At 37.5% G+C, this 27,499-nt stretch overlaps 1 protein-coding gene across 9 annotated transcripts in view; it reads right to left on the bottom strand.

The window, feature by feature from the left end:
- The window catches only part of RALGAPA1 (Ral GTPase activating protein catalytic subunit alpha 1), a 139,921-nt gene that overhangs the window by 48,020 nt on the left and 64,402 nt on the right, over positions 1–27,499 (bottom strand). For all 9 annotated transcript variants that reach the window (XM_050335732.1, XM_050335735.1, XM_050335734.1 and 6 more), the window contains 8 exons: positions 24,896–25,004; positions 16,483–16,593; positions 15,452–15,520; positions 13,587–13,721; positions 12,669–12,852; positions 4,091–4,955; positions 2,539–2,610; positions 1,484–1,607 (listed from right to left, as the gene is read on the bottom strand). In XM_050335732.1, the coding sequence (XP_050191689.1) occupies positions 1,484–1,607; positions 2,539–2,610; positions 4,091–4,955; positions 12,669–12,852; positions 13,587–13,721; positions 15,452–15,520; positions 16,483–16,593; positions 24,896–25,004 (1,669 nt within the window). The remainder of the gene's footprint in view (positions 1–1,483; positions 1,608–2,538; positions 2,611–4,090; positions 4,956–12,668; positions 12,853–13,586; positions 13,722–15,451; positions 15,521–16,482; positions 16,594–24,895; positions 25,005–27,499) is intronic.

The following is a 27,499-nucleotide window of genomic DNA, read 5'->3' as shown; positions in this document are numbered from 1 at the left end:
ATATTTACTGCATTATTCCCTGATCACTTGAGTGTAGTTACTTATGTGTGTTTTTTGAATTTTTTAAAATTCTGTGATACTATATCAATCCAGACCTGAGCTCTGAAGCAACTCTGTATGAGAGCCAGGCAATTTTACATTGTCTTGTTACCTTTCATATATTTTTTTGAGAAATTTTCATTCTGTGAATATGAAAAAAAAAAAAATCTCAGGAAAGTAACTGATAATTTGTAAATAAGTTTGTAAGTCATAGTTCTGTGGGGAATAGTCTGGCACTGAAATAAATGAGCATGCTGTTTTACTTTTAAAACAGTGACTACAGGAAGTTATATCACGGATATATACTTGTAATATATATAATATAAGTTTTATATATATATATATATATATATATATGAATACATTTAATCTTTGCCCACATGGGATATATTTGTTTTTCTGATACTAAAGGATCTAGAATTTAACGCTAAGATATTAAAATATTAGCTGTCTCATTATGGAATATCAATCCAAATTACCAACTCTTTAAACTATGTAATAATGCCTAAGAGAATTAAATCACCAAAGAAGGATATTTGAAGGTACTAATGTGTTTTTGCTTTCTCCCGAATGTGGGAAATAAACATCTGTGTTCGTGACAGTCAGCAGATTTCTACCAGTTTTCCTCTGTTCCTGTGTAAAAGTCAGAGTCATTATCCACACAGTTAATCTGGTAGTGCTCTTATATACCTAAGGAGTAAAGAAACATATACTCTTATATACCTAAGGGACAAAGAACAAATAAGACAGACACTCATGTGGACACTCCTGATGAGCACAAGTTACAAGAGGAAAGAAGAACCTGCAGCTTCTTATGCAGCCAGCCAGGAGCAAAAGCCATTACTGTATTCTGTGCAACAGTGCCAAATAGAACTTCACAGTGGTAATTAAACCTGTATGGTCTGAACGAAAGGATGCAAAAAAGGAAATCCTTGTAACAGTATCAAACAAGTGACTAAAGAGCTGCAGGTCCACACAGATGATGGGATATATCACATTATTTCTGACTGTTGGAAGAGAAGTATGGTGGAGTGCATGAACTGATACATGCTTCCAGGCATGCAGAAATGAGGGAGTAAGTGAAAAGCTTCTTGTTTGTGCTTTTTTGGAGTCCCAAAATTGAGCAAAGCTCAAACTTCAATGGACTTAACACTTTACAAGCTTACAGGGAAATCAAGATGTCTCCTCATCAGTCCCTGAAATCCAAGAATAGGACTGCTCATTAAAGAATGCCTGCACAAACTTTCTTAAATTGTAAGATCTTAAATTTAAATAGTTTGTATTGCTAATGAAATTAAACCAGAAATTCTTCTCTACATTCCATTTTCAAAAAAGTGTATTTCAGTACTTTTGAGTAATGTTGAAGAGTCAAAGACTCAATACACAAAGGGATTTGTAATTTTATCCGTAAACAAACCTAGGATAAAAATATTTTAAGAAATACCTCCCAGCCCAGACCAGCTACAAAATCTTCATAGGCTTGACTTCCCCCAGTATTCGTAAGAATGGAGTGTTTATCTTCCTGTCCCTCAGCAACATAAAACACTGCAATCTTGTGTGTCTCTCGGCTGTAAAACAGAGAATGGTCATTGCATAACAGTGCCTTTACTAATATGAAACCAAAATATTCAAACAAGACAGACAGAGCATGGCTCTTAAAGCATAAAAAGTACATAGTGGACTTAAAGTGAAACTATATGGCTTCTTTTGGATACTCTATATTTTCATACACCCATTCTGTCTTTTCTAGAGATTAAAGACTCTCATCTTCTGTAGAGACTAAAGTTTTGCTGTAACTGAGCTGCATTTACCCCTTTCATCACTTCTAAGATGCAGGATGGTGCTGGCTGTACCAATTGTTAATGAAATAGCTGGACCTTTGAAGTGGGCAAATGCAATGCAGGCATTATCCACACTGCACTGCCCATTATTAACAGTGCCTTTGGAACGCTGTGGTAAATGCAGCTTATGCAACTGAATGAAGAATCTTAAATAAATAGCAATGTCTTCTGTTTGCAGCTTGCTGATAGATATTGGAGCAACTGAAGGTGGTTTCTCACACTTCTAAAACCTCCACTGGATTTAATTTCAACTTCTAAAAAAATAACTCAGTTTTTAATTCTGTGCTCCAATTCCAACTAGAGTTCTTTGTCTTCAAATACCAGCAGAATTAGAACATAGCTAAACAATTAATCAAAGCTTAAAATGTGGAGACTTTGATCTACCAAAGTTTTAAAACTATTCAATATTGTGCATATACAAATGCTCCTAAGTAATTTTGAAATTTGTTTATCTCATGGTATTCTACTTGCAGAATTTCACTCTACAAATAACACCAATGCAAATTCAATATAATACAAATAACAACAATACAGTGCAAAATACATTAATAATTCAAAAAATTATTAAAAAATACAGCTCAACTCTCACATTTATGCAATTAGAGCCACTTGCACAAAGGCACACCTAAATAAGTAGGCAGTCATTAAAAGAATTTACCATTGTCTTGAATCCAAATTTCTCAGTTCTCGAAGTAACTTCTCATTTTTCTTCAGGAGATGAAAGCTCCTTCTAAATAGAGAAATTTGTAACTCTTTTATCACCTGTTCACTAATGGATACAGAACAGTACAAGAACAGTACAAGAACATTTCCAAGTCCATTCAAGAACAGTCAACAAATGCTTTTGCCTTTTCAACAGTCCTTTCTTAACTATTTAAAAATTAAGATATCTTAAAAAAAAGTATACATGCAATTTTTCTTACTCCAGAAACTCTCCTATACTCTACATAAATCTTCAGTATTATAAGCCATGACTACAATCTTTACTTCTTTCCACTTTCTTCTGTCAACCTATTGGATCCAGCTGGGATCCATCTCTTCTCTACAGAATAACAGACAGAACTCTCTTTGATGCACATATATGCTGCCACACTTTACTAGGCCATAATATATATGCTTAGTGACAGAAGACACTCCCATTAATCTACTGTTATAGGGAGTTAGTGCATTAAACACAGAGCTTTTGTTACTCTGAATTGCATAAGAGAGCAGAGCATAACTCAGTAGTCACCCAGCCAGCTGCAACAATTTAAAGAAAAAAACAAAGCAGTAAGTTAGAGCAAGAAAGGCAGTTTTCATTTATTTTCAACCGGGTTTAAAATGTTTCCCACAAAACACAGTGGAATGAGCCTAAGAGCAGTACTGTTCAAAACCAGATTGCCTTGAGGAATTAAAGATCCAAATAAGAAGGGTTGTAATACCAAAGTTTTGTCCGATTCCAGTGATATCTCAGTGACACAGATTATTTCTGTTTTACAGAATATCCATTTCCCTTCATAGTAAGAAAATATTTCAATAACTCTAATATGGAATTTGACAGCAATGGCAAAAGAAGATTTCATAAAGACCCATAAATTCTAAGATGTTAATATTTGTACATACCCACATATAAATGCAGACATGCACCTAACCACACCTACACAAAAATAATAATAATGTAAACAGAGACATTACTTTTGTAACTGAACATGGCTTCTCTCCTGTTGTTCTAAACAATACCCAAACAATAACCAAGCACGGCCAATGTTGAAATACTTAGTAGGGAGCACATCTTTCTCGTTAGCTAACACAGATGCAACGCTCTGAGGCTGCATGCAAACATGCTCTTCACAGACAGAGCAGCAGGACACTGTCCAGCGACACAATAGCTGAGAATATGACACTTTCTGAGACTTATTCTGGCATAGAAAGGTAACAATTTTTGTAGGAATATGCATGGGAAGCAAAGAAAATACATCACTTCTTCAATTTGCCTTCAAACGCTGTTCTAATCACAATAAAGGCAACAGGTTCCTCCTTTCTGTCTCTCTAAATGACAGGCTGAAATGCAGAAGAAAGCTGCTCTTTTGCCCTTAGTAGCCTATCTGTTCTCTTCTTTATTAGCTGGCCTGAGTATTTTTGGCTTAACAAACTCTATGATCACCTACTATTAACTGGCAAGAATAGCACAGTTACTTAAAAGAAAGTTCTTAATTTGTGAGTCTTTTTACCTTTTATCCCATGAATTCATTCCCAGTATACTCAGAAGTAATCTGCAGTAGTAAAATGCTGACTGGGACTTTTGTGAGGTTGGCTCATCCTGCTCCATAGCCCTCATATTTACATCATTGAAATGCTTTTCAACAAACTCTCTCTCTTCTGTGTGTTGTTTCAGAATTGCATTGATGACATCATTCTCCTGTTTCTCTGAGATGCAGACTGGTTGGGGAGCAGGGATGTTGAGTGAGACACCAGTTCTCTGTAAGCATTCAGGGCTTGTAACACCTAAATACTGTAGGAGTTCATCAAGGGCATCTTCTTCATCCCTAATTGTATCCCATGTCGGTACACTGTCTCTAAATTTCCTTTTTACTTGGAGTGTAATTCCATCCCTTGCAGATACATCCTCCACATGCTCAAAAGATGAAAGAGCATCTTCTGGTTTATCTTGCTGAGATAATGAAAGTGCAAAAGATGTTTGTTGTGAAGATCCACATAAAGATGACGGTCCATACAAAATGGCTGAATCCCATGAGTATTTGCCAGAGAGATCACGTACTATAATTCTAACATTTGAATTAGCAGATGCTAGTCCAGCAGACAGTCCTCCCCCAGGCATGTCATCTTCTGCTTGGATTTGTATGCAAGACACCAAGGAAGTATTGTTTAACACAAAAAATTGAAGATTTGGGTTCTCAAAAAGTTCAGGAGAAAGCTCAGGACTTTCACTGTATGGATTGTCATTGTTTTCACACACTTGACTGGTTAGCATAGCAGGACCTCCACTCATAGGATAGTGGCCTAAGTGGTTGACTAGATGTGTTATCACAGTACGAGCAGCAACAGAAATTAATCCTTGCTGCATATGAGTTTTCACTGTAAAAGAAAGAGCACAGGTTTTAAAAGAAAAATTCAGAAAATAAGACTGAGATTTACTTATTTCTTTTGGTCTCCTCTTCATGAGTTTTAAACAGAGGATGAGTACTGTAACCTTAGGATACATCTAACTCAGTAACAGAAAACATTTTGATGAAGACTGGTCTTCTATATAAATAGCATGAAAAATCATAAGATAGTTAAAGAAGCATCTTCATTATTTTACAGCCTACCATACCTCCTTTACCATAGCTTTGTTATCAGCACTGTTCTTTTAAAATACACAATTTCTTATCTAGTGAAAATAAATCTTAAATTGCTGATGAAGTAGAAATCATAACTGTGTTACAAGGTGTCCATTCCAACTGCAGTGTATTTTTATATTTTTACACATCATTACATTTAGAAATACAAAGGAACATGGATGCACAAAAGGTCTAATCCATCTTAATTTCCCTGGGGAGCATGTAGCTGTAGTTAGCTCGAGAATAATACTGGCTGATTTTAGAGTACAAAAGCAAAGACCAAGCTGTCTATATTGAACAGAATTTAACATTAGCAAAATTTTCAAAAAGCAAATCTCATGCCACAACTGCATTTTAAGAAGTTTCAGACTAGAAAACCTTGCAAGGGAGAAAGACAAGTTAATTTTGCCCATCTTATGTGAAATTCATCCTGTGAAATGCACTGATATTTCAATATCAATTTTTCCCACTGCCTTCTTTGTTGCATATATTCCACTTGCATGTTATGCCATCTAAATTCACAACAAGAATTTCTTAATGTTTATATCACATCCTGTTAGCCCAGTACAATATTGTTATTGAATTATTTTTATCAAATCCACCCTAAATTACCCATGATGTACAGAGCCAGTCAAAGTGACACTGTCAGATAGACAACCCTCATCTGGTTCAGGGGACCCACTGAAGAACCCAGACACAAAAATATTACACCGTAGGAGAACACAGGTAGAAGAGGGAACAAGATCAGTATGGCAAAGTCCATGTTTCTGTAGCCTCTATCTTGTAACTAGGCTTGGATGCCCTAAATTTGGGATTTACAATGTGAAGATAAAACAAGTGGTGTTCCTCAGGATTACATCCTGTGTTTTAAACTACTCTAAACATTGAAAACTGCTGCAAACACTTCCCATCTTTATCACTAAAAGTCCATCAAACCAGAACGTTCTGAATGATGTTACTTTTTCATTCAGTTTTTACTGAGAAAATGTAACCTCTTTGATGTGTAAGTAAAGTATAATTAACTCACCTCCTTCTATATGGAACAAAACCTAATGTTTAATAAACAAATTTATTTTTGCAGTATAAGATGTTTTAATTGGTTTAACTGGAAAAATTAAGGTAAATTTGTATTGCATACTGACTGCCATTACAGATCTTCAGTTTCTTAAGATAGATGAATTCTGCATCTGCAAAAATAAAGCGTTAGTATATATTTGCCTTTTTTTTTTTCCCCACAAGGCTTGGGTACAGCATGTAAGAGATGTCTGGGATTCTGGCTCTTCTCTACCTTTAGAAAGCCCTAGATCTGAACAGCAAAAAGGGAAACATTTCATCCAGTTAATAGTTGTAAAAATCAACATAATATTTACACAATTCCAAAACTCATATCTACTAAAATATTTTAATAAATGAAGGCCTTGAAAATTACTTTAAACAAATTAGATATTTCATTTTTATTATCTTGATGTTTAAAATTTACAAACACAAAAATATTCAGTGATGCTGAATTAAATGTCCAGATATTGAAAGCATACAAGGAAATTAAGTTATAGTGCCATCTGCTGAAATATAAGAAGGAACTCGAAGCAGGTTTTACACAGGACAAAGAGCAAGTAAGTTGGATGCTTGAAGAAAAATGTATCAGCACAGTATTCACTAATGCCTGGACAGTGCAGAGGCTTGCCCATCTCCGTCAGAATATTTATGCCAAGAATTTAGCATTTGGCACTGCACAGATAAGTAAAGTAAGACTTTCTCAGTTTCCTAGGAGTAAACACATGTAAGCTTTCCAGATATTACCTGCCGTCCCACACTATGTAGGTTAAATGCCTCCTGTTAAGTCCTGCTGAGAAACCTGAAGAAATACGAGGGACCTTTCAGCATATGTTGTTACTATTACTGCTGTGTGCCAAACCCTAAAGATCTCAAACCTAACCGTGGTTGTTTAGTGCCTGTGTGCTTGAACTGACTCCCTTGGGAGCCTAAGGAACATACGGAAAAGGAAGGTGACGTAGTGATATAAAGAGTGGAACAATGAATTTAAGTTCAGAAGGTCCATCCTCAGTCCTAACACAGCCTTTTTCTGATAACTTTGGTCTTGAATTAAAGTCATAAATCTGTCATTGCCTCTTTTATAAAACGAGAACAGTACTTCTCAATGAGACTTCTCTCAGAATACAGTACTGTTGATATAAAAATGACACAGAAAACCTAAATTAGAAGTATTAAGCATATTGAAAAGTAAATTGTAAGATGCATCCTGTTACCTTGAAATAAAATAAAGAAAATTAAGTAATTTTGAAACATTTTTGCTACACATCAAATCAGATTTTGCTGATGGTTTCCCTTAGGAATTAAAAAAAAACCAAACCAAACAAACCCCAAGCCCAGTAATGCTTTTTGAAAAACGGAGAATTTTAAATTAAATTTGCAACTTAAAGGATACATATTAATAATTTATCCCTAGAAGCACATGTCCTCGATCAGGAACAACTGGACATTCAATATATTAAAACTGTTAAAATGAGTATCTCAACCATGTTCTTTATTTCTGGAGGGCAGGTCAAAATAAGCAATAATGCAAGCCATCACAGTTTTACCACAAATTCTAAAAACTAAGCCACATTCTTACACGTTAAGGCAGTCTTTGCTCACTGCTTTGTTGACCTGTCTTCCTGAGTAAACACATCACTGCTCTCTTTACAATGCTACTGCCTCTGGTTTGGGCAGTGTAATTTATACGTGTACATGATCACTTGGTAATTTACTAGATGCATGTTATATTGTCTATTTTTCTCAGTCCCTGAAATTACCTTTTGTGCAAAGGCTGAAGGTCCATCACCACTAATTTGTATTTGTGGCTTGACTGAAGGATACCTGAATTTCCTTAAGATGTATTGTTAACTCTTTAATTCAGCTTTGGCTGAATTGTTTAGAAACGACTACGGTTATGTAGTAGAAGGAAAAAGTAATGGCTGAGGGTGGAATTTAGCTCTCCTCATCCTTTTAGCCATCCAAAGAATGATGCACCTGTACAGACTGATTCATCCCAAATTGGAGCAATGGGATGAATAACACTCTGAAAACTCTTCTTTTTTTCTTTATTTAGAGGGAGCCTGAGAGTATTCCACTTAGTTTAGTTACCTGTATTTTACATTAGTCTATGCAAGTCTCATTTCTTTCTAATTTTAAACTTCAGCTATATAGACACGTGATTAGAGAGGACCCACCTCTAGAATATCATCCACAAAACACGAACTGTGCTAATCTGGATGCATTATGTGTAAAGTTTTTTTTTTAAAGTGTGCTTTTTGTCTCCTTTCAGTAAAAAAGCAAACAGCAAAGACTTAAAAGAAAAGTATTTTCTATTTCTTAAAAAAACCCTGAGACTTAACATCATGTGGGGAAAACCTTTTCATTAGAAATACATTAGAAAAACAAAGAAATACATAGAAAAACATTAGGAAAAAATAACAGTCTATGCAAAAGAGTTTAAAATATGTCCGAAGAAATATGAGTAATAGGGGAAAAAATCAATCAATAACTGATAGCCGACTGTGTCTACATAATGTTACTACTATTTTCCAGTCACAACTATCTCTAACAGATTTGAAATCTGTGAAGAACAAGTTTCAGAATGGTTTTGCCTATAATTGCATAAAAATTCTCACATATGGTCCTGAAATGAAAAGTAAAAGTTCAGAAGTAGATTAGCAGATCATGGCACTATGCAGTCCATGTTAGCTTATGAATAAGCTAACTAAGCTGGCTAGTTAGGTGCAGTTAATTAGCACAGTGGGTTTGTGTGGCAAGGTTTGGTAGTGGAGGGGCTACAAGGGTGACTTCTCTATCTGATGAAGCCAAAGCCAGCCAGCTCCACGTTGGACCTGCTGCTTTCCAAGGCCAAAACAATCAGCAATGGTAGTAATGCCTCTGAAATAACATAGTTAAGAAGGTAAAAAGGTTATTGGGCAGTAGCAAATTTCAGCCAGAGAAAAGTAGAGTGAGAATATGTGAGAGAAACAACTCTACAGACACTGAGGTCAGTGAAGACGAAGGAGGAGGAGGTGCTCCAGCCACCGGAGCAGAGATTCCCCTGCAGCCCATGGTATAGATCATGGTGAAGCAGGATGTACCCTTGCAGCCCATGGGAGTTCCCAGTGGAACAGATACCCACATGCAGCACACCTTGGACTACACACTGGAGTAGATGGATGCCCAAATGAGGCTGTGACCCTGTGGAAAGCCCATACTGAAGCAGATTCCTGGCAGGAATGGTGGTGTTTTGTAGCAAGAAGACCATGCTGGAGCAGGTTTGCTGGCAGGACTTGTGACCCAGTGGGGGACCTATGCTGGAGCAGCCTGTGCCTGAAGGACTAAACCACATGGATAGGACCCACGCTGGAGCAGTTCATGAAGAACTGCAGCCTGTGGAAATGACTCAGGTTGGAGAAGTTCATGGAGGATTGTCTCCTGTGTGAGGAATCCCAGGCTGGAGCAGGGGAAGAGTATGAGGAGTTCTTCCCCTGTGGAGGCAGGAGTGGCAAAGGCAACATGTGATGAACTGACTGCAGGACCCCAGTAGCCATCCCCCCGCACCATGGTAAGGAGGAGGTAGAGATTCATGATAAAGTTAGGCCCTGGAAGGAGGGGGTAAGGGTAAGGTGTTTTAAGATTTGGGTTTATTTCTCATTATCCTATCCTGATTTGCTTGTTAAAAAATTCAATTAATTTCCCCAAGTCTAACCTGTTTTGCCTGTGACGGTAATTGGTGAGTGGTCTCTCCCCATCTTTATCTTGACCCATGAGCCTTTCATTATATTTTCCTTCCCCTGTTCAGCTGAGAAGGGGAGTAATGGAGCAGCTCTGGTGGGAAACTGGCATCTAGCCAGGGTCAAACCACACAGACAGCAATTGTATGCCTGTACTGTAGCTAGAGTAGGTTGTTGTTGACACCAGCTAGAGGAACAGTTCATCAGCTTTCATGTAAACAAGGCCAGTGATTCTTTAGATGTATGAAAGCACCAGAGACTTGCTGTCTGCAAGTTCTGATGATGCAGTAGAAGCTTCCTGATGATGTCTTTACTGCCAGCTGCTAAAAGTTCATTCTGGTCTAAATACAACAGTTTAATATGCTTAGCACCTAATTGCAAAATTATTATTTGTGTATCTTATACTGAAATCTATCACTTTACCTGAAGCCTACAGAAAGGAGAACAATCTCACTGATAATCTTAGGTACAAGAGATTCCTTGTGAGACACAGAACTTGGCAAGTAACTGAAAAAAAGAGGTCAATAGTCATCTTCTTTCTCCACATTGCCTGTTTCCAGAGTATTTAAGAAATCTTTGTCCTGTTGTTTATTGCATGGCTTGCTCCAGCCTCTCAATAGAACCTGCCCCCACTACATAGTCACTATAAGTCCCATATCTTCATGGTCTCATACCACACCATGCTGTGGCTAAGTGTCCACAAAACTTGTGATGGATCTGACCTTGAACAATGGGAGGCATAACAGGATACATCGATTTCATCCATTAAAGCACCCTGTCTTTAGAATTCTGGCATATCAGCACTTTCAGCTTTACTTATGACCTAAGAGTCTAGCAATTCCCACCTTGCCTTTGTAGAACTTCCCTGATTTCCCTACAACTGCTGCCCTGCCCATTTCCATTTCTTAGAAAAAGGGTACTATACCCCTTTACTCTACTAAAAGAGCTTGACCCATTGGCATCCTGCTCTGCTGATAGCTTGTACTAATTGACCCTCTGTCTTGACTGAGTCCCAGACCGGTTGTTATTGGCTAGTTTTACTCCTCTCACTCCTAACAATGCCAGGGAGAACAGATGCTGTGCCATCGGTCAAGCATTGTCAGTTTAATTCTCTGCTTGGCAATGGGTACTAGAAGGGCCAAGGTTGTAGGACCAGGGTTGCATTATAATACTGTAGTCTGCCAATTAAATTTCATAGTCTGATTTATAATTCCAGAGGCCTGAAACTTAATTTATCTGGAGAGATAAAAGGAGTATCTGAGATTACATTTATTAAGAATTTTAACAAGAAATCATAAAAGAACAGATCACGGTCGGAAATGCAAAATGAAGATATCGATGCTAAGGCTTTGTGCAACTGTATCCATTTAAAGAGAAAGCTATTCAGGGTTGTCTTTTCAGATTGCCAGATTAAAAAAGGCACACAGCATTTGCTGCTAACCCATAATTACAGATTATTACAGAATACAAAAGATGCCAGGCATAAAAAGCTACTACAATTCACTACACTGTAATAGAACATGCAGTGGAAGTTAATTTTGGCAAATGCTTTAAATATTAGCTTTATATAATATGTATAGGTGAGACTGTAATTAGGACAGAATGAATACTTCGAAGCCTCTTTCATTTTGACCCAGCAGATGATTACTTTTTACTAATAAGACCACAGCCATTTGACGAAAAGCCAACTATATTACCTTGCTTCATTCTTCAGTAAATTTAATAATTACAGCTCCTCCTGCCAATAGTTCTCAAATCAGACTTGTTCAATCCAATACTGAGCTTATTAGGGGACAACCCTATGTTTAGAATTCTTTGGCCAAAAAAGTACTTGAGGATGATGAAGCATGCCTTAGACAAGGGCACAATGATTAGCCATTTTCTCTACATAAAAAACAGCACGTAGTCACTGCAGACCACAAAATCACCTGCTGTTAGCACACAGCTGCTACAAAGAGCTGCTGCATTTATCTGGTTCTTAATACCCTTAAGGAAGCCTAAAAGGAACAACTTAATACAGAGGGAGAATAGCACTACACAGAGTTTCTCATATCTTAATCTCATCTTTTTCAATTTTCTTCCCAATGTAGCCATTTGGTATTTACTAGATACACTGCATAATACATGGTACCCCTCTGTAGCATAATTTCTGGATTTTTTATTTTTTTGAGTTCAGAGGAAATGTTAATTTCCAGGTCTCCTAAGGTTCTAAGCAAATGAGAGAATATTTCTCTCTTTTTAGACAACTCTGTGGTTTTAGCCAGTGTAAACAAATTGACAACAAATTATGATAGGCTACAAAAATTCACAGAAAGCATTCAGTATTGCAAATTCAGATAGTAACAGGAATCCAAAATATTCTTAGAAAAAGAAGCAAAATTAAGAAAAAAACAAATTAATTTACTGACACTAAAATGTAACATTACATTTATTCCTGTTGCAGTACTTAACACTTTTTGCTGATAAACAGAGCATAGAAGAATCCATATCATATCGACCTTAGTGTTGTTTAAAACACACTTACTTGAGTTAATCGAACAGCAATTGCTCAAAATGACTTTTGCTCTTTCCATACTAATGGTTCCTATCTGGTGTCTAGATATAGCTGAAAACATATGCTTTAGACCAACGCTTCAAGATTGGAAACCAAGATAAAATCTTTTTGAAAGAAAATGTATTTAGGCAATTTGACAAACCTTCAGTGACTGGCTGAAGTTTAGAAGATCTCTCCGAGTCTGGTGAATGCAGTGGTTCTGGTTCCTTTAAGCTTTCTAAATGCATAAAAGGATCGTAATCCATACATGCCAGATCAGAAAGACTCAGAGGAAAATATTTAGGGTTGCTAAAACATTGAGATCCATAGACACACCCATGCAGAACCTAGAACAAAACCAGAATTTCATTACATTACCTACTGAAATTTCTACTTGATAGTTTTATAAGAAATTAAGTTTATTTTTATTTACATTTTTTAAACTGATTTGTTAGAACCAGGTAGGGAGAACCAAATGTTGGAAAATTTTAGATGCTTAATGTTTACAGAAACAAACCCTGGTCTGCAAAGAAAATTATTAAAACAGTGTCCACACCAAAGTGGAATTTAACAATAAAGAAACAAAACTTACAACAAATCACTAAGCTACCTTTATTTTTAGATCTCCTATCTTCTTTAATTACATATGCTAGGTCTAAGCTGCGAGAGCTTTTAATCCCCTTCCCTTCGAAAAAGAAAAAAACACCTATCTTTCTTCTGTATTCCTAAAGACAGTAATAATAACTTAGTGCTTTTTGCTTTGCTGATTGCTAACTGAAATTTCCTGGTATATAAGTTCCATCCTTTTGTCTTATGTATAGCTAGTCTTCTACAATATAAGCATCTGCAATCAACATGACATAAAAAAAAAAGTCTTGGTTAAACATCCAAAATGAAAAACAAAACCAGAGATTCCAAATATACCAAAGGTCAAGCTATTACAGTGAAATGTACAAGAAGTGAGCCAGCACTTCACATTTCAGCAGCAAAACGGCAGTCAGCTTACAGAAAACTTCTGACTTCATTTCAGTGAAAACTGACACTATCTCCATATGTAGAAAGCGAGTAAAGAAACATGTACCTTATATATACAGTTAAGAACGGATCTTTCAGTCTTATCATTTTCTGCTCCTGTAGCATGAAGAGGCTGCAGCAAAGTCTTTAATGGTAAGGCCATTATCCAATCCAATAAGCACAGAAGTAAAGAAACCACCAACTGGAACAAACACTTTCAATTACAAATCAATTAAACCAGCACCTGTTACCTCATATTTATCACTTTATTTTATTTCTCAGTTCTGCTTTCTTTTTTCAATTCAGTAGAATCAACCTTCTGCAGGTCACACTTGTTTAACCACTGTATGTTCAAAACCTATGGCATCAGTAAAAACTTTGGCTACTGAGGTATTTAACAAAGACCACCCATTCAACAGTTTCTCATCATGGTAAGACTGTGACAGATACTATACAGATAGGTAAGACAATACTCTTGGTTTTCAAAATTCATTTTTAGGGTACTATTTTTAAATTGAGAGATAACACGGGCCCAAATTAAGGCTGATGCGCCATTGTGCACATAAATTTCACTGTAAAGTGAATCACAGAATACACAAAATGGAACTAATTAATTTGCATTTAGTGCTTAATAAATAACACAGAATTTTCTTTACAACATATCAGTAACGTTATGCAGCACCAATTATCATCTGAAACAAATTCAACTAACTTGAGTAAACTACTCAGTTAGCAAAAGAATCAACTCCCTCTCAGGGATGCTCTTAAAGACTGTAGAACAGAATTAGATTAAGACACATATCCCCACCAAATTATTAATAACTTACTGACGTCAAATAATTTTTTTAATTTTTAAAACTTAGCTGTGGAAGGAAAACAACTCAGATAAATAGCTGCAAGATTCTCTAAAATATTTAACAAGTTAAATAGAAGTCTTTCAAAGAAAATCCACTTATTTACTAAAAAATGACACAAACATAACACTCATTTCACATGATGTATTACAAGTTTGCTTCTCAGAAACACTTAATGATGAAGGGCTGAGTCTTTTTATATTAAATCAATTTTTAAGAAACCCATTAGGACTACATTTGTCAAAATAGGTATGACAATTTTTTATATGGTATTTGACGTACAATGATCACCATTAGTTTACGCGGAAACTCTGTCAATTATGAGAAGCATCCTTAAGCAGAAAAGTGGCAGCTTGGCATATGACTGTAGCCTACAACAGCCCCTGACTTCTTGTGAACAGACACAAGAGGTGAAACAGAGCTCTGGAGGCCAAAAGGAGCAACAGATGAACTCCAGCTCCTGTGGGAACAGTAGCCCAGAATGATGGAGCTGTCATTTAAATGACCATTGAGTCCCACAGCCTCAGAGCAAAGCCAAATAATTCAGAAGAGACACAGCTTTCAGGAGGCAGAAAGTACTAATGTGAGTGACAGGTAAAGAAAGATCTCAGCTTGGGGGCTCAGGCACATTGAAAGCACAAACAGCAATCATTTTGAAGGAGGATGATAATCAAATTCATCTGAATATTATAGGCTATCTTTCTTGAGAATGTACATACTATGGAAACACCAAAAAATTATAAACTTATGTTTTGCAATGTACTTTCTAAAAGTTGAGAATATATTTTCCCTATAAGACAAGTTTTAACATTAATTTGCTTTTAAGTTCACTGAGAGTAAGGAAAAAGAAGACTTTCTAATTACTGAAAAAAATCAACCTTGATTAATTTTAAATGCATATTTTCCCACCAGGAATTCACTTGGATCAACAATATTGCTGCAATTCTAGGAAGACTATACTGTATTATATGTAAAAGACCTAGTCTCTGACTTAAAATAGCTTAAATTTTGAAACAAAGTTTTGTCATGCACCTTTGTAATTAAATTGACATATTAAGAAGAAATGAAAAATACTCACCCTCTTGTCCTGCTCATAAGAGGAAGCTTCTGTACTGGGTAGTAGATGTGTAATAGTTGCTATCAGAATCTGAGGAAACATACATATTTCTTTTAAAATATAACCTAAATATTAAAGTTTAAAATAATTTTTTAAGCAGGTAAATGTGACATGATACCAGATTCATGGTTAAATTCTATTAAAGTTATTTTGAGACAAATTACAGTATTTCTTGCCAATTTTTTCAAATAAAAAAACTTTTAATTGAGTTTTGCAGAAGACACCGAAGGAATATGTTTTGCTTGACTGACGTCAATGCATTAAGGACAATGAAATTACACGGCTACCCCAAATATTCAGACAGGAAGAGAACTTGATTCCACACACTTGTAGGGCACAAAATCTGATGCTGGTTTGTATATGGGGCTATCTGTGTTCCATTATTTCTTAGACCTACTAGAATTCGTATACACCCTGTTTTCACTTGATCAAAAATATGACTGCAGAGGATCAGAAGAAATGCTTGCTATACCTCTTAAGAAGCTTTCACATGATTCCCTTTCCAGTTACCTGGGAGACCTCTGTCTTTTCTCTGCGATTTGGACTCACAGAGGCCATAATCTATTTCCTTGTTATGGGAAGTATATACAAAATAATTATTTATGCTTTAAACTGAAACTCTTTAATGGATATGAAGAATATAATTCCAGATCCATATTTTAGGTAATCACTTTCTCACTAAACTTAAATAAACATATTTGAAGATATTTAATATTAAAAAGCCTTGGACTTTATTGACAACATTCTCATGTAATTTTTTTCTCTGAGAAAAAACAGGCATGACACAGGGACATTACACGTCAGTATCAGAGTCAGGAAGTAAGTATGCTGCAAATCCCTACTGCTAGTGTTAAGTAAGATTATGGTTATACTAATTCAATATTTTGTGAAATGCAATTGTCAATATTCTATTATTTTAATTTCAGGGAAATATATTTTTTACTGTTTCCTTTAAAATAATGGAAAATTTCAAGTTTACAAAAATTACTTACTTGAATAATCCGTAAAGGTGAATCAGCTTGATATAGTTGAAGTCTATGTACATAATGTATCAGCATGTTCAGCATACTGCAGGCAACTTGGGCTACTGTTTTATTTGGAAACTAGAAAAAAGAACATAGCACAGCAATGAGATGAAATGTGTTCACGTAAGAGTACATTAGGCGGCAGGGCGGTCACAAATGTCGGTGATAATTTTACATGTATAGATGCTTAAATACCTATTTACCAGATGAACAGAGTTAAATTTCAGAAAACTTAGAAGGAATTATTTACTCATAAACAAATGTTAACAGCTAACATAAAAGGTTTGGGGCAGACAACCAGCGAGTTGCATACAATGAGGAAAAGGGGAGAGGAGTCTCCTAACTTCAGACTGGTTAGTACATTATGATGAAGCCAGGAAGAACGAAATCATTTCTTGTTAACTTAATGATTTTTAATATTAATGAATCACTGCAAAAAACCCCGAAGATTCAATTCTGAAATCAGAGGTCTTTGCAGAGAACCAAGGCAAGTGACGAGCCATGCACCCACACCACAGCATATTGTACTGAACATGAGACTAACTTTTCTGCTGTTTGCTAGCAACTGCTGTTTCCAGTGCCTGTTTGAATGGAAATGAATGCACCTTGGCTTCTATGCTTAACTCTGCTTCTCTCTGTTATAATTTAAAGGCAGGAGAATATTGCTGCACTGGAGCCCACCTTCCAAAGTTACTGTGCTGGTCAAAGCAGAAGGGAGTGCATTTGTACAATTACTTCCCAGCCTTAGGAGGAGATGTTCTGTTCTATACTCTTAAGTGGGAAAACAAAGAGATTAAAAGATGGGGACAGGACATGTAACTGAGGTTTCTACCTTCATTGCACTTGCTTTAAAACATTAAGCTGTGCAGCAAACAACATGGACAACGTTAATTTTATAAGTAAATTCCTGTATTATTAAAAAAGTAGTTTACTTGTTTTCATTTCACTATTCAGCAGTGAAGCTGTCATAGGTATGCATTGCAAGGTGGCTGTCTACCTCTGAACTCAGAAAGGGGCAATTATGCTGCAAAAACACTTAGATTTAATTTCTTGGCATCGTAGACTGTTTTCTTACTCAGCCCAACTCCATTAACCCTTCAGGGAAGGATACATCTCACAAACCTCAAAAAGAAGTAAACCTTAAAGAAAGTTGAAATGCCTGGGCAATGAAGCCTGAGCAGAAAATTAAAGATTTCAGAATAAAATTTTTGAATGGCAAGAAGTTAAAAGTGGAAAATACACTGGAAGAACTCTGTTCTGGGTCAGCTTCTTATCAAAGCAGAGCCAGCCATTTTGCATTTAAAAGAAATGGTACAAGCATAAAGAAAAGTATGAGGTATAAAGCTTTAATTAACATTTTTTTTTGTGGTATCTATGTAAGGATAAAAGAAGACTATGAATTGCTCTTGTAAGTCATCCACAGAGACAGAAACCAGAGTACACAATGGGTAGTTAATTTTTGTTCTGACTTTCCCTGTTTCTCTGTTATTGTCAGCTTTTAATTAAAAACACAGCGAACACCTCCCATCTGCAAGTCTTCCCATAGCTTATGACAAGTACACCATTATTTTTTATCCCTCATGAGACAGCCTCTCTTTATGCTGTGAAAGTACTCTGTAAGAACACAGTAAGCAGGGTATAGATTCTAATGCTCAAGCTTGAGTGACAACCAGAAAAAAATTAAATAAAATTGAAAGCATAACAATTTGATTACAGAACTTGAGATCAAATCCAGATTGCTGAAAACATCCTTAAAAGCTTGCAGGAAAACCCCGAAGTCACTGGAGAAGACAAATGGGGTGGACAAACTGGAGTAGCTTAACACAGAGTATCCAGATGACTGAATGTAAGAAAAAATTACCTGAGAAAGAGAACTGGAGACTTTCCAGAGTCATTGAATAATCAGCCATTCACTACTTAAAAACAGGAAACATTTCTTGTTTTAATTTTTAAAGTTTTTTTTTAAAGAAGCACATCAGGCTCTAAAATGAAGATGAACGAATGAATGATTTCTAAGGCTGGTTTACATAGCCTTTTCTCTGGTTGAAAAGAATTTTATTTTTTTTAATTTAAGAAAGGAACAAAAGCCAGTGGAGACATAAATTTCACATTAAGATGAAGGGTATAAAGTAATGAATATGAATAAATTTAAAATCTGATCTTGTGCATTCAAGTTTTCTTATTCATGGGAAGAGCACCAGGCAGGAAGTTTTGTTTGAGAATATGGGGATTGGCTGAAATAGTTCAAACCCTTCATCTGCTTCAGAAAGCTGTCAATATATCACACTTCAAAAGAATGTTGTCCTGGTTTCAGCTAGGATAGAGTTAATTTCTTCTCAGTAGGTGTTACAGTGCTATGTTTTTGATTCAGAATGAGAAGGATGCTGATAACACACTGATGTTTTGGTTTTTGCCAAGTCCTGTTTATCCTAAGTCAAGGACTTTTTCTTGTCTCGTGCTCTGCCAGTGAGGAGGCAGAGCAAAAGAAACTGGGAAGGGTGACCCGAACTGGCCAAATGGGTATTACACAGCATAAAACATCATGCCCAGTACATAAACTGGGGGTAGTTATCTGGAAGTGTGGCTTGTCTGGGTTCAGAAAGGGTGGCCTGGCATCAGTCAGTGGCCAGTGAGCATTTTTATTGTGTATCACTTAGGTTTTTTTCCTTTCCTGTTTTACCACCATTACTATTATTATCATAGAATCATAGAAGAAATTGGGTTGGAAAAATCCTCCAAGATCATCAAGTCCAACCCTTGATCCAACACCACCATGGTTACAAGACCATGGCACTCAATGCCACATCCAGCCTCATCTTAAAAACCTCCAGGGATGGTGAATCCACCACCTCTAGGCAGCCCATTCCAGTGTCTGATTACTCTCTCTGTAAAAAACTTTTTCCTAATATTCAACCTAAACCTCCCCTGGCACAACTTGAGACTGTGCCCTCTTGTCCTACTGCTGATTGCCTGGGAGGAGAGACCGACCCCCACCTGGCTACAACCTCCTCTCAGGGAGCTGTAGAGTGATGAGGTCTCACCTGAGCCTTCTGGCCACACTGTTCTTGATGCAGGCCAGGATGCCATTGGCTTTCTTGGCCACCTGGGCACACTGCTGGCTCATGTTCAGCTTCCTGTCAATCCAAACTCCCAGGTCCCTTTCTGCCTGGCTGCTCTCCAGCCACTCTGTCCCCAGCCTGTAGCGCTGCAGGGGGTTGTTGTGGCCAAAGTGCGGGACCCGGCACTTGGCCTTGTTGAACCTCATCCTGCTGGAGTCAGCCCATCTCTCCAGTGTGTCCAGGTCCCTCTGAAGAGCCCTCCTGCCTTCCAGCAGATCAACATGCTCCCCCAACTTGGTGTCATCTGCAGATTTGCTAATGGTACACTCCCCTCATCTAAATCATCGATAAAGATATCAAACAGGACTGGGCCCAGCACTGATCCCTGGGGAACACCACTGGTGACCAGCCGCCAGCTGGATGCAGCCCCGTTCACCAGCACTCTCTGGGCCCGGCCCTCCAGCCAGTTCTTAACCCAGCACAGAATGCCCGTCCAAGCTGTGGGCTGCCAGTTTTTCCAGGAGTATGCTGTGGGAGACTGTGTCAAAGGCTTTGCTGAAGTCCAGATAGACACATCCACAGCCTTCCCTCATCCACCAGGTGGGTCACCTGATCATAAAAGGAGATCAGGTTGGTCAGATAGGACCTTTTACCATTATATAAAATAATATATATAATTACATAAATATATATAATAAATATAAAATAATATATAATATTATAAATTACTATATAGAGGGATCAGGAGCACAGATAATAATTTCCCCAATCCTTCCAGTAACAAGGAATAATACTGATAAGAATAGGCAGATCCATCAGGTCAACAAATGGCTCCAAGGTTGGTGTAATTGGAAAAAAATTTCATTTTTTGGACCCTGGGATGATCAATTCAACACCTGGTCTACTGACACCTGATCGGATGCACCGTTCTCAGAGGGAAAAAAAAGAGCTCTTGCACAGGAGCTAGTGGGGCTTGTTGACAAAGCTTTAAACTAGCTTGGAAAGGGGAAGCAGACAAAACCAGGTTCGCCAGTGATGAGAGATGAGATGGTGTGCCAAAACTCGAGGAAACAAGAACTAATAGGATCCCTCAATCTGCCTCATGAGGTGTTGGCTACAATGTACCACACCTGAAATATTTCTATACCACTGCACACTGCGTGAGGAACCAACAAGAGAAGCTCAAACTTTGGCTCAGTCCCTGAGATTTGACATCACTGGCCTAAGCGAAACCCAGCGAGGATGAGACCTGTGACTGGAGTGCCCTGTTGGACAGTTACGGGCTCTTCAGGAGAGATAGGGCAGAAGAGCAGAGGGGTGGTCACAGTTGGCAATGGCACAGTTGAGAGACTCTGGGTAAGAACCAAGGGGCAAAAAAATAATGTGCGAGTCTGCTACAGGTCAAGGGCCTTGATGGGAAGCCATGTGAGGAGCAGCTGAGGGCACTTGGTCTGTTCAGCCTGGAGGAGACTGAGCAGAGACCTCATTGCAGTCTACAACTTCCTCATGAGGGGAAGAGGAGGGTAGGCAATGACCTCTTCTCTGTGGTGACCAGCAACAGGAGGGAATGGCCTGAAGTTGTGTCATGGGAGGTTTAAGCTGGATATTAGAAAACTGTTCTTCACTCAGAGGGTGTTTGGGCACTGGAACAGGCTCCCCAGGGAAGTGGTCACAGCACTAAGCTTGACAGAGTCTGAGAAGCGTTTGGACAGTGTTCTTGGGCACATGGTGTGACTCTTGGGGATGGCCCTGTATAGGGACAGGATTGAACTTGATGATTCTTGTGGGTCCCTTCCATCTCAGCGTATTCTGTGATAAGAATTCACTACTTTTATATTTAGTAGTGAAACTGTGTACATAATTTTTGAAAAGCTACTTGATGGGGGTGGGGGGAAAAGGGGTCAATGAACTGGCACTTGCCCATTGCCTAGCTCTCAGGGCTTTTCTCAGAAGACTAGTCTTACCGTACTGTTCATCTCCACAATGGTCTGTTGCTTTCTGGACACTAAATCACAAGTTTAACCTTGTCCATTTTATACTTGCAAATAAGGTATGTTTAGCTCTCATTCAACTAAGCCTGTACAACACAACTTTGTGATGTACCTACAGCATTTTTAAGAGAAGTATAACAAAATCATGAGGTGCAGGGGTCTGGGTGGCTGGTTAGGATCCTTTGTGCTCGGACTTCTGCAGAGGTTAATGCAGACACAGCAGTATTGCCACATTGCTGGGAGAAGCACTAGCTATATCCAAAGCCAACTGATGAACTGCAGCTCTGAGTATGCTTCTGGTATTCCAAAAATAGGAATATAATTGCTGCTAACATTTCTATTCAATGTTATTTGCTCAACTGAGCTTATCCATAAATTGGACTAGGACTAAAGCTCTCTATTCATTCATTTCTCCTGAAAATAAGAAAATAATCCATTCTGGGAGTTCAAACCTCTGACTTACTTGGTAGCCAGGAGACTGCTTGGGTAACAAATTAGAGCTAATTTGTTTCTTCTGTGACATATTTATGAACTTTTCATTTTATTATTAAACTCAATTGTGAATGTATGCCATTGCTCAGAACAGGAAAAAAAGCCAACATGCTCTGGATGTTTTAGTCAACACAAAGCAAAGCAAAGTAGAAATGTGAAGATCTTTGTTCTGTCATTCAAGAAGTAATTTATGTTTTACGTAAATGAGATAGAAATAATAATATAAAAATGAGATACGTATACGTCAAAGAAAAAGAAGAGAAATCGCTATGAATTTCAGAATTAAAAATAGTTCAAATATTGATAAATTGCAGAAGCAAGATGAAAATATAATTTGCCTAATACCAAACCTGCACAGGAACTTGATAAAATGCAAGAGTTAAGGGATATTAAAAAGCAAGGGGAAAACCCTGGAAGAGAGTATTAGTGGAGCTGCAAAGTATGAGTGTGACTTTGCAAAACAGGAAATTGCAATTTAGAGTCTAATCCTAAATGCCCTGCAGCTACCATTTTAGACATAGACTCAAATCCTGCATCACGGGATGTGATGAGCTGATCTTCTAAGACATTTTTCAGATTACCAATGCTTAAAAGAAAGTAATAGTCCCCAACATCTGACAGAAGTCATGTATAGCAGAGGTACTCCAATTTTTGTCAATGTGTATATATACAAAGACTATTTATTGAATTTTGATGCAAACAAAGAGCACATAGAAAGGTTCTGAAAATAAATGGAAATAAATTGAAAATATTTGAAAAGTTGAAGCTATTTCTTACAAACATGTAAATTTGCAAAATGCTAAAAAATAACGTGTTTTTACAAATATTCTTATTACTCTATAAAATAAGAACAAATACAAAAAAGATTTAAAATAGTAGGAAAACAAAAACACTTATCCAGAAAAAAAAAGCAAAAGAGTGCAGCTCCTAGAACAAGCATAGAAAAGCACTGCCACAGCAAATTAAATATCCTCCAGTGCTTTCAGGCATGCAGTATAAGTACTCTATATTTCTCTCTAAATATCTAGGCAGGACTAAGAAACGATTCTGCATACTGCAGGGACTCTCAGACTCAGAAGTGAACATGCACAGAATGTTGTGAGGCTATGGGCATAATGGGGTTTGGCTGGCGGGGGCAAGAAGAGAGTAGGTGAGCAAGGAGCACAAGAAGCTTTGGAAAACTTCTGCCTGGCTTTGCACTTGCCACCTTCTTTCCTGTTCCCCTCTTACACTGGATGCTCTACTCTGTCAGTAGCCAAAGAGTACAAGGCAGCAACTTGGCTTGGGACAGGCTTTTTGCATACACGGTAGATGGCTCCCAAAATTGGGATTCCTTCCAACGTCCCCTCTACCATGGTCTTTTCCTTTTGCAATGTGGTCAGAATGCACCACGGAGGTTTTAAGCGGTTGGTTTACTGGTAACCCAGGATGCCAATTAGTGAGGTATGTGAATAACTTGGACAACCATGGCAAGCCTAGGCAAAAGACACAAATGCTGCAGAAGGAAAAACTCCACACTTTTGTAGTCCAGTGTCTTTGTGTGGTTCTCTTCTGGGTGTACATGGCAAGGTTTTGGTAACGGAGAAGCTACAGGGGATTCTCTGAGACAAAAGGCTAGGGACTGCCATGCCAGAAGGAGGAGCTTCCATCCAGATCTGCAGTGGATCCACCGAAGAACAGCTGAGCCCATCTGCTAGGTTTGTGGTGACTTTGTGAAAACATATTTAAGAAAGGGTAAATACGCCACGCAGACAGAGAATGGAAAACAACAAAAAAAGAAAAAAGAAAGGAATGATAAACAGTAGGCAAACACAAAGGTCTGAGGAGGAGGGGGAGGAGGTGCTTCAGATGCTAGAGCAGAGATTTCCCTGCAGCCTACAGAAAAGACTATGCCGAAGGAGATCCACACTGGAGCACCCCACACTTCAGCACTGGATATTTCTTGAGGGCTGTCTGTGGGCAGTCCAAAGACAGTCCACACAGAAGGAGGTTTATCCTGAAGGACTGCAGCCAGTGAAAGGAGGGAGGAAGAAGTAGCAGACAGTAACTGTTGTGTACCAGCCATAACTCCCCATTTCTCATCTGCTCTGTACTACTTAGGGGGGGAAGCAGAAGGAGGCAGAGGAGTTGAAAACAAAGGAGTGAAGCTGAAAGGGAGGGCAGGGAAAGGTGATGTTTTAAATTCTGTCTTTGCTTCTCACTGCCGAAATTATTTTAACTAGCAATAAATTAACTCAAATCTGTTTTGCCCATGATGGCAGTTGGTAAGCAATTTCCCTGTCCTCATCTTGACCCACAAGATTTTTCATGCTGTTTTGTCCCTGTCCTATTGAGGAGGGCTAGTGAGTGAGTGGATGGGTGGAAGTTTGGCCCTTACTTAAGGTTAATCCAAGAGAGGTTCCTGGATCTAGTTACAAATAGATGCAGAAAACCCTGGTGGAAGTTTGAGTCCAGGATGTGGGAAGTGGTATAGCTGGACAAAGCCAGACAGAGATAGTAGAGCTTTTGCTGAAACCTGAATTGCAAAGATTATTAAAGAAAGATGGGGAGATGAACAAACTACTATGCTCCAAAGGGTAGAGGTTAGAGTGGCTAATAATGTATATTAAGATAAAGATCCACTATCTTATCTCCTAGCACACCATTCCCTCCAAACTTAAAGAAGGGTAAAGAACTTTTGACAGTTCAAGAGATCAACTAATTAAACTGAATTCACTCTTTTGTAAGGATTGCAAATGAGACTGAAAAAAGGATGCTAAAATGTGATCATGACTTTGAAAAGGCAAAATATCTTTACACATCAAGTCAACATACATTGTAAAAGTTTAAGTCTCTCACCTTTAAAGAAACACAAATCACATTCAATGCTTCCTTGATCTGAGGATGATGTGATTCATGAACCAGCTCCTCACAGATCCAAATACCAAGGCTGCAAAGCGCAACACATCTGTAAAACAACATTGGAGGACAAGTGTTGAGAAACATTCTACAAGAGTGTGTAATTTTTATGATTTATTATGCCTTCCTAAAGACATGTAACAACAAATATGTTTCTAGTATTTCCAAAAGAACTACATAAAAACCTTTACAGTGCTGTAACTTATATAAAAATGAGTAAAAAATCTGAAGTACCCTGGTGAATGCAGAGGAAAGGACAGAGGAAGCACTGTTCTGAGCAACTGAAAAATCCAAAAAGATATCAAGAACTCCTGCATCTCTATGCGCTTTCTTGATTAAACTATTACCTGAAATCAATATACGAGAAATTCTTATATTTTCTTATGACAAAGTAAAAACTGTGGCGGCACGTTCCCCCTTTCCTACGTAAGAGTTGCTTATTATTAAATTAGAGCTTCTGAGACACAGAGACAAGAGAGGGGAATGTGATTTGTTCACAGATGTTTACATTGTTTTAGATTGACAGTAAACAAGGATGAATAGAGGACGGGCAAATGAATGCTATAGACAGCATACATACTGTTATTAAGTACTTCAACTTCTGTTGTTTCTTCATTTAAATCAGGAAATAGAAATGTAAAGGTAAATGGTATTTAGGTATATGTGTTCAAAGCAGCAAAGATGGATGAAATTTGTTCGGAAATGTTAAGAGCTACCTTAAGCAATCTCTGAGTCATTAGTAATTATCTGCTAGAACACATTATGCAAATGTTTTGGAAACAACTGCAGAACTCAAAATCCTTTGGATAAAATTAGAGAGAAATCCAAAATCAACAAGATGAAAGTTGGTCACGTAAACTGCAAAGCATTACATTTGGGAAGGAAAAATCATAGGCTAGAATAGGAACAGAAGTGTCTGCCTGTGCTGCAGAAAAAGGGTTTTAAGGCTACACAGAATCATGAAAATGCATACAGGTAGCAAAATTACACACAGGAATGAATTCTACATGGTAGGGTAAAACCACCCTGTTTTGTACATTGCCACTGAGAGAATAACTGCAGGACTGCCTTCAATACATTTTGATTAAACCAATTTTAGAATAAAAACAAGACTGATGGAATCTAGGAAAAAAAGTGATAAAAATAACAAACAACTTTGGGAAAAATTGCATATGGAGGAAAAGTTGAAGGGCATACTGAGTCTAGATCACAATTAAGAAAGGAAATGATTAGAAATTTTCTGATGTGCAGTAAGACATACAAAAATTTAATTTCCAGTAGAAAAGATTATTCCTATATACTGGTCATAAACCCAACCTGACTGTAAAAATTAAATACGTATCAGAATAATCTAAGATCTTCATAGCTTTCTTCTTGGAGAAAATTTTCAGGACCATTTACTACTACAAGCTTCTACTGCAAGCTACCCTCAGGAATGTTTTAAACACACTCCAGCCTCAGAGGACGTGGAGCAATCTACACTTCCGCTATGTCCATAATATGTGTTTCAATTCTTTCTGAAAAAAAGAAAATAAGAATATAGCATGGATTTAACAATAAATGTAGACAGTTTGTGTAAAGTGACTCAAAAAAAAAAATCTTTAGTATACAGAAAAGTAGACAATTCTGTATTACTATTTTAAGTTTTCTTCATGCTACTAAGAACCATTCCAAATCCAATGATATACTATTCTGATGTGCAAAATATCTAGAGTCTGGGAGGTTTCTACTAAAAACACCAGTTTTGTTATCGTTATTCAGAGTAGTCTCTGAAAAACTGTGTAATAATGTGGCCACAACGCTATTATTGAAGAATCACAGAGAGAAATTATCAGATCAAGTGAAGAAACAGGTAAGTGGGTTGATGAAAACCGCTCTTGATTTTCCAGCAAAACATTTAAAGGTTCAATAAGCTGATCTTTCCAGGCTTGTATTTTTCAGGTATGTAGTTTTAGTATTTTTAAGTGACAATATATTTTAGTTGGATGTATATATACATTTTTCCCAAACACATAAGGCACACAAGTGTGCTCTTCCTTGATGGGTGTTACAGACTCCTGTTCCGATCCCATAGGCAGGGCTCTATAAGTGAAAGCCTCTGAGGGTGGGTAAGGAGGAGCAAAATCCTGAGGAGATTAAGAAATAGAAAACTGATAACTATCCTCTCTGAAGCCCCCTACTTGATGAAGATGCTTAGGTTTAAGCATCAGAGCAACCAGTCCTAGTTTAATCCTTAGCTCAGTATATTCTACTTCTTGTCCATACCATAAAAAAGAGCTCATGTACATTGTATTGTTTCTGTTTTTCAAATTAAATCATGTGCTCTAATAAAAAATAACTATACCTTCCCCTCATAATCTTGTCTTCAATGAAAGTAAAAAAAATGCCTCTGTGGCACCGAAAATCCCTGAGCTGAACACCAGGGTAGGCTGGGAAAGCATACAGCTTATTCTCTTAGCCATATTTATACCCTTTCCTATCAACCACTATCAGAGAAAGGATACTGGGTTAGACCAGCCCAGTCTGTTCTTTTAATATCTCTGT

Source organism: Myiozetetes cayanensis, unplaced genomic scaffold (assembly GCF_022539395.1).
Source record: "Myiozetetes cayanensis isolate MyiCay16 unplaced genomic scaffold, myiCay2020 scf6-25, whole genome shotgun sequence".
Taxonomy (NCBI): domain Eukaryota; kingdom Metazoa; phylum Chordata; class Aves; order Passeriformes; family Tyrannidae; genus Myiozetetes; species Myiozetetes cayanensis.
This window is presented reverse-complemented; position numbering and strand designations above follow the sequence as displayed.